Here is a 14,907-nt window from a genome sequence, read left to right as displayed (position 1 = left end):
ATCATGTTTCCTATGTGTATGTATATCGTGTTTGCTTTAGTTGTCCAGAAATAATTATACTCGGTATGAAAAAATATTTCCCATATATTCATTCATACTTAACTATGGAACCCTATACTTCGGCTCAAAACATAGACTGGTGTGCAAATCTTAAAATCGATTATCTAATTAAAACTCGCGATCATTAGGGTTGACACATTGTTTATTGATGGTTACTTGCCATTCGCCGGCGCGGGCGCCGAACGCTTTACTCGCTTAAAGGATCATACTTTAAAATAATGCTCAATGTATAAACGAAACATAGATTTTAAGAAATAGTAAATTTGTGAATAATTTCCCTCAATAAATAATAAATCATGGAAACTATTCATAAAATAGTTTGTTGTGTTTTGCTTTTATGTGCGTGTTTTTCAGAATTGTCGTGTTTTAATTTATCATATACAATTTCTGGTAAGTTTCATTTTTTTTACTATAAATTACTGTGTAATTTTGATTCAGAAAATATAGAGATATACCTACATTAATAGTGTATGAAGTAAATATTTGACTGTACACCTGCTAGGTAATTTTAGGTAAAAATATGCCTTAGCTTAGGATCTAGATTACCATTTGCTGTAATGTCGTATTGAGGAGCTATCATAATATGTAGAGGTACCCTTATAAGTTCATAATTAAATATAATATGTATACTCTGTCAAACAAGTCTGTCAGTAAATAAGAACAAAGAAAACTATATGCATCCTTTTCTTTAGGGTGCTAGAGAAAAGGATACCTATAGTTTTCTTTGTTCTTATTTAGTGACAGACTTGTTTGACAGAGTATAATTATGATGTTGTTTAACAATATTATATTATTCTAATAAAACTTATATAGTTCCACACTGTCCGCAGCCAGAATTCATTTTATCAATTACATCACATAATTCTACTTTTTAAGTATATTACTGTTATTTATTTATAAATGAATAGACTGCTATACAATGATTAAAACTTTTACTATTTTTTAGATGAAGATTATTATAAATTACCAGAACTCTTCGCCTTAGACAACTACGAAAAATGCTTATCTCAAAAAGATACATTTTACTGTGTGGGTACTTTTGAATTACATGCATCACAACCTTCTCAAGTCTTTGACAAATTAAAGGTAAAATTATAATTGATATACTTAATTTTATTTATTTTAACTCTTCGGCTAGGCTATTTATAATATTAATAAAAAAAAAAACAAATAAATATATTTCTTGCAACGCATTGCCTTAGCTATACAGCGAGGAAACGCTGCCAGCGTAATTGCCACCATGCCACAGGCGAAAAAGCTAGATGGGGTGTTTTTTTTATGATTGAGCTGCTGTAGTTTTTTTTAGTGTGTAAGTACTTTTGAAGTTTTAGTTTATTATATTATCATTATCAATACTTTGTTAAACTAAATAAACATATTATAAAAAACCTAACCTAGGGTGCCGCCAGTAGCGGGCTAGGGCCTAAGGCCCAATATTTCATTGATTAATATTACATTTCTTAAAGACTTATTTTGGGTCCTCTATGAAAAATGACTTTTTAATTTCAGAAACTCACCGAATACAGTATTGCAAATTTTAATCATACAAAAATATACAGAGGCGTTTGTTTAGGTAGCATCGGGAAGTGTGCTATCAATCAAACAGTGCCGTTGGAAAAGTCTTTTGAACATTGCATCGACCAAGAGGTTAGAAAAGAATTCAGTCTTCGTGCTCATTTATTAGAATTTGATTATTGCAAACACCGAGGGGACAAAAGAAAATTCGATACATTAGACCGAATATTCATATTGTATATTTTTTCTATATTGCTCTTAAACTTTATTGGCACGACTTATGACGTATGTCACAAGGATGGAAGGTCAACAGGTGAGTTTATAAGTGCATTTTAAATGTAGGTAATTAGAAAAGCCATAAGTTCAAAGATTAAGTTCAGTGACAATTGTAGGTCATAATCGGTAATTGTGTTTATTATCTAACTGAGATCTTAGCCGATATCCGGATTAGAGGGCAATAATAAAATGAAAATTATTTTATTACAAACCATTTTATGGTAAAAAAAAATTGTAGTATCAAGAAATTTCTGACACGAATAAAAAGTTTGATTTAAATGGCCAAAATTTGTTTCATTTTGTATTCAATTTAATTTTACAGCTGATGTAGCAATTTATTATTGTCGGTAAAAATTAACCTACATATTTTACCTCTTCGTTACAGAAAATTCGTGGGTTATGGCGTTTTCTCTTCGCAATAATTGGAGGAAGTTAACAAATAATGTAGACTCGTCTGAACATACCTTTCAGTGTTTTCATGGAATGAGGTATTAAACTAACCTATTTATAATTTAATACTACTATACTTACTTTTAAAAACACAAAGTAGCAACACAGAGTGAATGTGTTAATAACTGTTTTTAATGTCTTTGTTTTTTTACAGAGCTATATTAACAGTATTAGTACATTTTGCTCATACATTAATTTGTATTGTTGCTGGTTTCATTCCAAATCCTCGATTTGTAGAAATGGTAAGTCAATTCAAAATCTCAATCCTCAATATAAAAATATCTCAATTTCATAATTCACTATACTAATCATATGCTGATAAAGGACCTATAGTCAAACATTTTAAAAATACATACGTAGATTGTTTTGAAAAACATGTGATGTCTAATAGGCAGTCCCTGTAATTTTATTAAATATTGACGCAAGACATCAAGGATAAGGCCCACTTGGCATACAGCCACTATTGAATTCAATTTAACAAAGTTATTCAAACAATTCACATTTTCTACTACAATACATGTAAGTCACCACCAATTTGATTTTAATTGAGTGTTTTTGGCTACTAAACAAGTAAACACTTAAGTAAATTTGATCATGTTAGCAGTCCATGAAGTATTAATTAACAGAAAACCTATGTCATGCATCATTTTGCTTTTTAATCAATTAACCATAAATAAAAAACCTTAAGAAATAATCCTATCTGAGGTATTTCTACCGGCGGCGACTAAGGTTGCCAGAGCTCATCGAAGGATGCGGATTGTCAGAATAGGCGAAGCGTATAGAATATGTTACTCCTCAGAAGTTTCAGACGTCAATAGGCCCTCATACTGCATAGGAGGAGCGATTGCCTGTTTGCCACCAAACAAAATGAATATCATCTACTTTCAGATTGGGAACAGACCAGAATTTGTAATATTCTATAATGGTACTGTTGTTATTCAAACCTTTATCGTGATGACCAGCTTTTTAAGGACAATAAAAACGTTCTGGCTCGCTGATAAGGGAAAACTAAGCTACAGCACTATCTTGGAGGCTGTTGTGGATAGGTATATTAGGTAGGTATTTTTATTTTTTATAAAATACAATTTATAATTCTTTGTTATATGTATGGCTAACCAAAACACAAGATTTTGATATAATGATTTAGTTACACAACTTAATTATACCACTTACTTATGCTCACACTCAATAGATTTATTACATTAAATGGAGGTATCCAAGCATTTAATAAAATTATTCTAAGAAAGTAGTCAGTGTTGTCACTAAAAAAAATTATATATCCTAATGGATTCTATTTATTTCGAAAATAAAGGGCAAGTAAATACATGTTCGTACTTTAAATAAATAATAGTTAGACATACATATATGTTTTAATAAGATATATTTTCGATATTGATTTTTAGAATAAGCCCATCTTTTATGACAGCTGTTGGTCTATCAGCAACGCTCGTACCCTATTTAAGCGATGGTCCACTATGGAAGAAGCATGTGGACGGTGAAGCTGAAATTTGCAGGAACACTTTTTGGCGCCAATTTTTCCTTGTGCAGAATCTCTATCCACCGAGCTGCCATCCACAGGCATGGTAAATGAATTTACAGTTCGTAGATTTTTCTATTACTTACCTTATTTAAAAATATACCGTAATTTAACCCCAAAAACAAAGCTCAAAAACGCTTTCATACTTTTTTTTATTTTTCCCCTTCACTAGCTCGGATACGTGTTTTATCCTTTAATGGCAGCAGGTAAAACGGAATTTTATCCACTAGTGAATAAATTAGTAATTTTTCTTGAAATTAGTCATTTTTAACCCCCGACGCAAAAACGACGGGGTGTTATAAGTTTGACGTGTCTGTCTGTCTGTCTGTCTGTCTGTCTGTCTGTCTGTCTGTCTGTCTGTCTGTCTGTCTGTCTGTCTGTCTGTTTGTCTGTGTGTGTGTCTGTCTGTGGCATCGTAGCTCTCGAACGGATGAACCGATTTTGATTTAGTTTTTTTTGTTTGAAAGCTGAATTAGTCGGGAGTGTTCTTAGCCATGTTTGATGGTAATCGGTCCACTATGTCGGAGGTTTTTCAAAATTTTAATTAGTTTTTTTTTAATAAAAAAAAATTACAATGGTATGTGGCTGATTCTCAGCGGCCCGAAATGTATTACAAAAACACCTAAATACTATTTTTTTCAGCCTTCTAGCTCAAAAAATAAAGATTTTACACCGGGTTAGATTTTTTTGAAAAAAAAAATTATCCAAATCGGTCCAAAAAAATGTCTATATATACGAAAATATAAAATTCGTGTGGCACTATTGTGCCACCGAAAGCCCAAATCTGAAGTCCATTTTGGTCTATCTCTTATCGTTTCCGAGATATAACGTCTTGAAAGTACGAAATGTACTAAACTTCTACTATTTATTTGTGAAATCGTTGCTATCACATTCCATCAGGCGCTCATGACTAAATTGTATGGAAGAGTCGAAATCCGACTCGCACTTGACCAATTATCGTAGAAAGTTGTGTTTCGACGTAAAACGATGAGGTGTTATAAGTTTGACGTGTCTATCTGTCTCTGTGTGTGTGTGTGTGTGTGTGTGTGTGTGTGTGTGTGTGTGTGTATGTGTGTGTCTGTCTGTGGCATCGCATCGTGTCGTAGCTCCTGAACGGATCTACCGATTTTGATTTATTTTTTTGTTTATAAAAGGTGAATTAGTCGAGTGTTTTTATTTATATTAGCTGTAGGTGAGGGCCTTTCTTCCCGTGGGAGAAGGCGACTGTGGGATGTGGGTTAAATTGTGGCGTAGGCGAGAGGCTGGCAACCTGTCACTGCAATGTCACAGTTTCGTTTTCTTTCAACCCCTTATTTGCCAACAGTGGCACTGAAACCTGAGTAGTTTCATGTGCTCTGCCTACCCCTTCATGGGACACAGGCGTGATTGTATGTATATGTAGCTGTAGGTGATGGCCGCTGGTCCAAGATGGTCGCCGCCACAAAAAAAATATTTATTTATTATGGATTACAGAGGCAAGCATGATCGCGCGATAAATGATAAAACCAGCAGGGTTAGCACATGATTGCCGCGAGAGTATGTCACCGCGAGATAGACTACCGGTTCTTATGTCATTAATACAATTACGACAAAGACGTGTCATCCCATCTATCTCGCGGCGACATACTCTCGCGGCAATCATGTGCTAGGCCTAAAGGGGCGGCTCATTCTGCGATTCTATCGCCGCGCTACATGTATATGGCGGCGGCCGCGAGTTTCGCGGCCCGTTCACTGGTGACGACCTTCACGCGGCGCAATAGAATTCTATGTCGGCTGCTCGCGTGCGGTCTGTTTGTTAATGTAGGTAAGAATTTAGAATGGCGGCATTTAATGAACATCAAAGGAGTGAGCCTTCAGTATTTGTACTATTATATTCTGTGATATTCGTACTATTAGTAAGTGCGAAAAGGACGGCCTGGCGCGACCATGCTATCGGTGCTGATTTTTAACCGCCGCCTCAAATCTCAAAGGAAGGGGTTCTCAATTCGTCTGTATTTTATTTTTTATGTTTGTTCCTCGATATCTCCGTCGCTACTGGACCGATTTTGAATTTTTTTTTTTGATAGTATATGAATACAGATTGGTCCCATTTTTCTCAGAACCCAGTTCTGATGATGGGATCCTGGAGAAATCGAGAGAACTCCTGAAAGGCATACATATGGTGATTTTTGTGTTTTTAAAGGAATGGCATGCATTTACTTACGGAACAGTGACATTTGGTGCAGTGGAACTGCTGATGATGGTCAGAACGGAACTCCTCAAATCTGAACGGCACGCTTATAGTGACTTTGGTATTTTTATAAGATCAGCATGCCCTTACGTCCAGAACAGTGACATTTGGTGCACTGGAACTTCTGATGATGGTCAGAACGGAACTCCTCAAATTTGAACGGCACGCTTATAGTGACTTTGGTATTTTTATAAGAACAGCATGCACTTACGTCCAGAACAGTGACATTTGGTGCAGTGGAACTCCTGATGTTGGTCAGAACGCAACTCCTCAGATCTGAACGGCACGCTTATAGTGACTTTAGTATTTTTATAAAAACAGCATGCACTTACCGCATGCTAGAACATCTTGAACGTAAAAAATGTAGGTAAGTACTTAACATACAATTCGGTACTTGAATTCCAAAACGCAAGAAATATGACAAAAGAAAGAGCCCCCTACAAAAAGAAAGAAATAAAAACCTTAAATTATAAATTTAAAAAACCCCCGACACAAAAAAAAGGTGAATTAAATTAAAAATTAAATAAAAAAAGGGTGAAAAAAACTAAAAGTGCGAGCTTTCAAAAAGTAATAAAATAACTAAATAAGTAGCTCTAGGAATACCTACCTTCCTTCTTACGAAATACCTACTTTCTTCTTCTTAGGAATATCTACCTACCTTCTACCTTCTTACGAAATACGTAAGATGAAAACCTAACTACGAAATTCTTGAACGTAAAAATTTTGGTACTTAAACATAAAATTACTTGAATTCTTAAACACAAGAAATATGACAAAATAAATTATTAATTATTATTCTCTTTATTGATTTCCATTATTAATTAATGGTAAAGTGTTGTCGCGTCGGGGGACCGCTCTTTGCCTGTCTAACTTGAAACTTAAAAACTAAATATTTACACAGCTAAACTAACTTAATAAATGTTTAACAAAAAATTCACTAGGTACATACATTAAACTAACTACCTGAACATGAACAATGTAACTATACAACCAAAATGTCAAAGGAAGTATTAGAATTACAAGTAACGTATATGTTTACAACCAAACAAACTAGATAAGTGCTGAGCAAAAATTTCAACACCCAATCTTAAAATAAGACTCTAAAGACTGCATCGGAAACACAACCGTCAACGACGTCTGCCCTCGCGCTAATATTGAGAGCGGTCCCCCGACGCGACAACACTTTACCATTAATTAATAATGGAAATCAATAAAGAGAATAATAATTAATAATTTATTTTGTCATATTTCTTGTGTTTAAGAATTCAAGTAATTTTATGTTTAAGTACCAAAATTTTTACGTTCAAGAATTTCGTAGTTAGGTTTTCATCTTACGTATTTCGTAAGAAGGTAGAAGGTAGGTAGATATTCCTAAGAAGAAGAAAGTAGGTATTTCGTAAGAAGGAAGGTAGGTATTCCTAGAGCTACTTATTTAGTTATTTTATTACTTTTTGAAAGCTCGCACTTTTAGTTTTTTTCACCCTTTTTTTATTTAATTTTTAATTTAATTCACCTTTTTTTTGTGTCGGGGGTTTTTTAAATTTATAATTTATTTGCTTCAAAATCGATAAATGTGGGTGAATCTAGTGACGAAGATGATTTTACACTTGTGGAACTCTGGAAGCAGTAATAAACGCGTTTTTTACTTTGTATTTTCTTCGCTATAGTGTGGGGGAAAAACTTTGTGTTACACACGGGTGCAAATGTATTTTACTTCTCGTGAGTTAAAAAATTCGCAAGTTCAGGATTAATGATTCGTTTCGCTCGTGGGTCAATTAGTTTGTAGTTTTGCTTGCTGGCTTTTCAATTCCACACTCAGCGTTAAAATACAACTTTGCGCCCTTGTGTAACAAATAACTATTACTTACGCTTTAGGAAAAACACCAATACTAAGATATTTTCCCATTTATTTTCAAATTGGAGATTCTTGCACGCTCCAGCTAAAGGGTTTTAATTTGTTTCGTTCTTTTTTTATTATGATATTTGAATGGTTTAAATATTAATCATTTTAATTGCTATGCAATACTTTCATTTCATTAATATTGTACAACGTAGGTATAATTTTATTGTAATATTTTTTTCAACAGGTATTTAGCCGTGGACTTCCAAGTATATATTTTAACAACTGTTATTACTGTATATTTAGTCCGAAGAAAAGATAAAATACTGAAAATTTTGACACGTCTACTAATCACATCATTGGCAGTATTGTTTATTATAGTTTACTTCCTAGAACTCAAGCCAAGTTTACAGATCATGAAACCAGAGTAAGTAAATGCTTTGGGTAAATACTTAAGTAAGTCAATAATAATGCCTTGTAAAGTATATGTAGCTATTTGTAATTGTCTGTAATACATATACAACATATAGAAATAGTAGAAATATATATTGTTTTTTTATTTAATAAAATTGTTTATTTTCATATGTATAAAACAATCAAGAAATATATTTATTTATGGCAGTCAACGCAAGTCAACGGAATCGACGGCGTATGGCATTGGCACCTACTTTAATTTAATAGTCTACAAAGCATACTTTAAAGAGTTTAAAGTTAATCCAAATATCAATTTTATTTTTACTTTAAATAGCTCTTAATTAAAAAGAAAATTATGTAATGCAGTTGCGAAAAAAACTTCCTTTTCTCATCCTAATTATTGAAATTTATTGAAAAAAATTACCATTTACTTTATATTTACAGTGTTTCGTATTTTATTAACTAACATCATGTTTTCTAGGAACCTTCTGAATACCTTCAAGTTCGAAAAGTCTTTTCACCTGCTGTATCAGTCTTTGTGGGGCAACTTACCTTCGGCCATCATTGGGGTACTAACTGCATGTATTTACATGCATGTTAAATCTTCGAAAATTGATCTGAAAAGCAATAAGGTACGTTAATAATTATTATGTTCTTTCTTAGAATTTATTTGGTAGTAAAGACAGTCCACGATAAGTTTGCAATAATTTTGTCAGCTTCACCTGTGAAACTATTATTTTAAACGTCAAACTTCGATGAAATGATAACGTTTACTTAACCCTTACAGAGGCAGGGCTACATACACAACAACAACACAACATATACAACATATTATTATACGTAATAAACCTGTAATAGCTTATAAATAGGCTTAGTTATATGACAAGTGCGGATCCAGCTTCGTGCCCAGGGGGAGGGTCACGTGGTAAAGGCCCAGGCCCCAGAGGGGGGGTCACGTGGTCTATTTGTATGGCCAACCTAGGCTCCAGGGGGGGTCATGACCCCCATGACCCCCCCCCTGGATCCGCGCATGTTATATGAGAGCATGTCTCTGCCAACAAACTGTTTTTATTGTTACAACTTGGCGGGCACCTTAATAAATGTAGCTAGGTTATTTTTTTCTGAATAAATGACTTAATTTTTTTTTATCAAAATCGTTGCAAACTATTTGTGGGCTTACTCTAACATACGCCGTGGCTTGCGTGGGCGACGGTCGCGCGATGGCCGCGCGACGGCGATGCGACGCATACGAAATCAAACCTTATCGATATGGAAGTAGACGATGCGATGAGACGCGACGGCGACGGTCGCGCGACCGTCGCCCACGCAAGACACGACGATACATGATGTGGGTAACGAAAATCGTTCGGTATCGTGATATCAGATATGATTAGGACAAAGTAGAATTAAATTGTATGATTGGTGCGTGCGTGCGTGCGTTACAGCAGACTCACGCCCTTTTTATGTTTAAAGATAAGTTTATTTTTTTATTTTTTGTATTAAATTAATTTACCTTCTTTTTATTTTTCAGTTATTCGTCTATGCATTTAAGCTGTCTATACCTGTAGCCTTTGCCTATGCTTTTTTGGGACTGTTTTTGACGTTTACTATGTCGTCGCATTTGACCGTGTCGGCATATGCTACCATCGATAAACCGACGTATGCTGTCATCATGGCAGTCTTTATTTTAGGATGCGTCTTTAAAGTTGACGGTGTGTATATATAAATATTTTACTGCCTTATTTGGTAAACTAATCATTTTTTTCTAGTTTTACATGTCTGTTTGTCTGTCGATCTTTTTATTTCTGCTTATGAGATAATTACAGCAACAAAAGAGAGTAGGATGCGTGTCAGGGTAGGTGGGGAGCTGACAGAAGAATTTAAAGTGATGACCGGTCTAAAGCAAGGAGATGCCTTATCACCTGTGCTCTTCAACTTGGCCCTTGAACATGTTGTCCGAAAAGTGTTGGCGTTGGACATAGGGTTGGAGTTGAGCGGCAGGGCAGGCACAAAGTGATAGGGTACGCGGACGACATTGCTTTATTAGGGAAAAGTCGAGGGGAAGTAGAGCTGGCAGCTAGTGTCCTCGAACGAGAGGCCTCTCGGATAGGTGAGACCTATCCGAGAGGATTAACCAGTCCAAAACTGAATACCTTCACATGAAGCGCTACAAAAATACGCGAGTTAAGCGCGCAACTCTTCATGTTGGGGGTACCGTCTACCATGGAACTGACAAATTCCGGTATCTTGGATGCACCATCACCGACACAAACACCAGGGAAGAGGAAATTATATTTCACATCTGGAGTGCGCTGCGGTGCAGTGCAGCCCTCCATAAAGTGTTGGTGTCCAGGCTTCTCAATAGAAATACTAAGCTGAGAATATATAACACCGTAATTCGACCAATCCTAATGTATGGCTGTGAGGCCTGGGGGCCGATTTTTGAATCTCACGGCGTTCGAATTCAGAAAATTGTCACCGAAATTGCCTACTATTTTCAGTGACAATTTTCTGAATTCGAACGCCGTGAGATTCAAAAATCGGCCCCTGGACACTAACACAAAAAGGGGAAAGTCAGTCCTTGTAGCGGAAAGGAAGATATACCGGAAAATCCTGGGACCTGTCAAGAGAGATGACGGCACGTGGAGGATAAGGAGGAATGCTGAAATAGAGGAGTTGGTGGGCGAAGCGAACATCATCGACGTAACCAAATCCCACAGACTTCGCTGGTTCGGCCACCTACTAAGAATGGGAGAGGATCGGGCTGCCAAGAGGGCGTATCTGGGAAGACCAACTGGTGGCCGCCCGGCGGGTCGGCCCAGATACCGCTGGGGAGACAGCGTGATGGTGGATCAGTGTCAGCTGCAAGCCGATAATTGGCAGGAAGTTGCGCAGGATCGGGATAAGTGGCGTGCTCTCGTTTTGGAGGCCAAGATCCTCTTTGGATCACAGTTAGTTAGTTATGAGTAATATTTTACTTACGGAGCCGTACACCCTACTCTAAGCATGGTCAAGCTATTGGCCGGTTTTCTACTTTGCTTTTGTAAAAGCTCGAACTTTAGGCAGTTGATTTTTAATTTTATTTTTAGTACTGATCATAAATTAAATATAACAAGATCATACCATCCCATACATCAAAATGCGACCGCCTACGAACGCGCTTACACTCCACCACACATAGATGGCGCCACAAAAAAATGCCTTGTTGCCACCGATTATTTTTAGATTGGCATCAAGTGTCAATTCCGAGCCGTAAATCTATGTCAAAAGTGACACTTAACGCCATCTACAAGTATAATAGAAAGCTACAAGACATTTTTTTGTGGCGCCATCTATGTGTGGTGGAGTGTAAGCGCGGTGTTAGGCGGTCGCATTTTAATGTATGGGATGGTATGATCTTGTTATATTTAATCTATGTACAGTCAGCAGCAGAAGTGCCGTAGCGGGCAAGGTGTTCAAAATGAACTTGACACGATCTTATTTTTAAGTCAATAAGAGCGTGTTAGGATAACACCTTGCCCGCTACGGCACTTTTGCTGCTGACTGTACTGATAGAAAAAATAATTTTAAGCTGATACAAAATCATATTGTGTATTATCAATAACAAAAATATATCTATGAATAACATGAAAAATTACACAAATCTGAACCCTTGTGATGCAAAATTGTAATCATATCACGACTAACTAGTTCTTCATTGTTTCTCTAGGCGAGACGTTACATGTCTCGAATTTGTGTTTAATAGTGTGTCGGCAACTCGGCACTGTTTTCGTAAGCTAAACACGTACGTTGTCCTCACGCAGATTACATGCCAAATTGGGTTGTGGCCGAGGTTCAGAAAGAGTTCAAGTACGAGGCACCGATAATTGATTATCTAAGATTTGATCTGACATGTAGCACAATTTTTTTTCTAACTTTTCTTAATTTTTAATTTAGAAAAAGGGCAACAAATTCTTCAGATGTAATAAAACTTTAAGTTTGCATGAAGTGGTTGCTACCTATCATTTTTATTTGATAGCAACCACTTCATGTAATATAGTTAATTCAAATATATTGAATTATGATATATTATGGTAAAGATAAAAATATTTAAGTATTTATTTACATAATAATGCGAGTTATAGCTCATAGGGTATCCATTTTTTACATAATTTGATATGCAACAGCTAAACATCCCATTAAATAAATTAGCTGAACTTAGAAAATTTTACACAATTTTCACTTTTCAGATATATGCCGCAGTGTCATAGAATGGCCCGGATGGGTAGTGTTAAGTCGCCTATCTCTTTCTGCTCTACTAATGCATGTCATGGTAAATAGGGTCTTGGTGGCAAACAGACTCTATCCTCTTAACGCATCTATAGCAAACGTTGTAAGTATATTAGAAAATTAAAGTAAACATAAGTCGCGCGCGAGTCCATACTTGAAGTCGCGCTAGATGTATGGTCTCGCGCGTGACAAGGCAAGTTGTGCTAAAGGGTCAGATATATATGTACTTCTATAAAATAACAAAGTTTAGAATGATAATTGCACTTCATGTGCTATTCGTAACTGGTTTGCTCCACAGTTAAAGTAACTATCAACGTAACAGAAGACATTCTCATATTAATATAATTTCCTTTTTTCAGATGGCAGACGGAATCAGCGTGTCAGTACTAACTTTCTTATTGTCTTTGCCGCTATGCCTGATGGTAGAATACCCATTTATACAGCTGTATAAAAAAGCTACAGAACAAACTAAATCTCAAATCGTAGCCAATGGCAACAGTAGAACAAAAGATAATTAAATTTATGACGTAGGTACTAGTAATTCCAGGCGTCACGCGTCATGGGGTAATTTATATATGGCCAGGGTAACACATGCATTGTTATAAAGTGGGTAAATTTAATTTTTGTATTGTAGTGGCATGGCATATTTTTATTAAAAAATGTTAGTATTGGTTTTGTTTTATTTTTATAAATTAATATACTAGTACTTTATATCATGTCGAAGAATGAGTCTATGTATAATTACTACCTATACTTATTGACAAAATAGAAATATGAAGGTTTATATTTCTTAAACAAACACAAATAATAAATAAAAATGATTTACCTAAATCTAAAACAGAGTACCTCCATCTCACAGATACGGGCTCAAAAGTCTCCATAATGCATGCAGCGATTTTTAAAGTTAATCTATTAATGGAGACTCAGTTACTGATACAGACTGTATACTCGTAATCATAAGTGTCCGCTAGACACTCACACACAGTCCTAAAAAACCTTTTTTTTCATCTTCAATCACTTATATTATAAACAACAATAATTGCTGCAATATGTGTATGTATTATATCAAGGGAAAATGTATTTTTTATTGAGCGACATAAAGTTCAGATTTGATTAATCCATGTAGTACGTAGGATATACTTATCACTGCAATGCTAATTGTAGACGCTGTCTTCTTTTATCGCCCATTTCTTGTCCTGATAAGATACGAACAGTCATATGGCTCACTCCACGTCTTCAGTGTTTTTCGTGCTCTTTATGATAGTGAATTCATTGTTTTAATTGAAAATAGAGTTCCTAGTGCCTAAAAGTAATGGTGCAGTGTTTTGGTGTGAGTTTGTGGGATGTATTAAAATTTGGAATGCGACATGAGTGACATGGCTGGAGTTTTGCACGCTGCAAGGTTCACGGAGATGGCTGGGAGTGGGGTGGGGAGCGGTGAGGCGCATCGCAGCCGCTCCTCGTCTTGGTCGTCGTGGCGACGGCCTAGCCGACTGCCTAGACCTGAACCGCGGTTATCCTTGCAGTATCAGGTACTTCTAGACCATTAAAGGATAATATAGGATAGGCTTGGACCACAATTAAAAGTGAAATGTTAAACAAACGGAATGTAATTATGGTGATGTACCCTACCTACACACACTGTATCTTATAGTGCTCACTGGGTGACTTTAATACCATTTTCCTCATAAGTATATATTATTATTCGTACTTACATAAATATAACATATGTAGATAATGAAACAAATGATTATCATGACGTTCTTCTATTGATTGCGTAGACACATATATATCAATGTTAATTATCATTTTAATTAATATACAAGTCACAACTGAAATTGTCAATCGTGATTGACATTTCTATGATACGGCGATAATGAAAAGATAACGAGATGTTGTTTTGATATAAGCTAAGCGTATGCAAGTAGGTATATTGTCTTAAAAGATCACATACAAGGAGCAACCCGTTTTTAGGGTTCCGTAGTCAACTAGGAACCCTTATAGTTTCGCCATGTCTGTCTGTCCGTCCGTCCGTCCGTCCGTCCGCGGATAATCTCAGTAACCGTAAGCACTAGAAAGCTGAAATTTGGTACCAATATGTATATTAATCACGCCAACAAAGTGCAAAAATAAAAAATGGAAAAAAATGTTTTATTAGGGTACCCCCCCTACATGTAAAGTGGGGGCTGATATTTTTTTTTATTCCAACCCCAACGTGTGATATATTGTTGGATAGGTATTTAAAAATGAATAAGGGTTTACTAAGATCGTTTTTAGGGTTCCGTAGTCAACTAGGAACCCTTATAGTTTCGCCAT

The 14,907-nt window shown here is 35.8% G+C and overlaps 2 protein-coding genes across 6 annotated transcripts in view; both read left to right on the top strand.

The window, feature by feature from the left end:
* Positions 1-219: 219 nt before the first annotated feature.
* On the top strand, positions 220-13,259 carry LOC125234596 (nose resistant to fluoxetine protein 6-like). Of its 3 annotated transcripts, none has more exons than XM_048140907.1 (12): positions 220-450; positions 1,007-1,146; positions 1,634-1,888; positions 2,237-2,339; positions 2,456-2,543; positions 3,190-3,356; positions 3,705-3,884; positions 8,156-8,335; positions 8,804-8,954; positions 9,854-10,034; positions 12,552-12,694; positions 12,951-13,259. In XM_048140907.1, the coding sequence occupies exons 4-12, from the start codon at positions 2,251-2,253 to the stop codon at positions 13,107-13,109; spliced, it is 1,338 nt and encodes a 445-aa protein (XP_047996864.1). In that variant the 5' UTR covers positions 220-450; positions 1,007-1,146; positions 1,634-1,888; positions 2,237-2,250; the 3' UTR covers positions 13,110-13,259. The 3 variants fall into 3 exon arrangements, with proteins under 3 accessions (XP_047996864.1, XP_047996862.1, XP_047996863.1); XM_048140905.1 differs by having other exon boundaries at positions 1,570-1,888; XM_048140906.1 differs by lacking the exon at positions 220-450 and adding an exon at positions 858-935 and having other exon boundaries at positions 1,570-1,888.
* A 537-nt stretch (positions 13,260-13,796) lies between these two features.
* The window catches only part of LOC125234595 (E3 ubiquitin-protein ligase NEDD4), a 57,313-nt gene continuing 56,202 nt past the window's right edge, over positions 13,797-14,907 (top strand). For 2 of the 3 annotated variants that reach the window (XM_048140898.1, XM_048140897.1), the window contains exon 1: positions 13,797-14,123. In XM_048140898.1, the coding sequence (XP_047996855.1) occupies positions 13,959-14,123 (165 nt within the window). In that variant the 5' untranslated portion in view covers positions 13,797-13,958. The remainder of the gene's footprint in view (positions 14,124-14,907) is intronic. The other variant, XM_048140904.1, reaches the window with a different exon arrangement.

Source organism: Leguminivora glycinivorella, chromosome 16 (assembly GCF_023078275.1).
Source record: "Leguminivora glycinivorella isolate SPB_JAAS2020 chromosome 16, LegGlyc_1.1, whole genome shotgun sequence".
NCBI lineage: Eukaryota > Metazoa > Arthropoda > Insecta > Lepidoptera > Tortricidae > Leguminivora > Leguminivora glycinivorella.
This window is presented reverse-complemented; position numbering and strand designations above follow the sequence as displayed.

Excerpts from the sequence above, each read along its gene's own strand:
- LOC125234596 (XM_048140905.1), top strand. The coding sequence starts at position 357 with ATGGAAACTATTCATAAAATAGTTTGTTGTGTTTTGCTTTTATGTGCG. Across the intron at positions 3,885-8,155 it reads AGCTGCCATCCACAGGCATG|GTATTTAGCCGTGGACTTCC; the intron begins GTAAATGAATTT and ends TTTTTTCAACAG. Across the intron at positions 8,336-8,803 it reads TTACAGATCATGAAACCAGA|GAACCTTCTGAATACCTTCA; the intron begins GTAAGTAAATGC and ends CATGTTTTCTAG.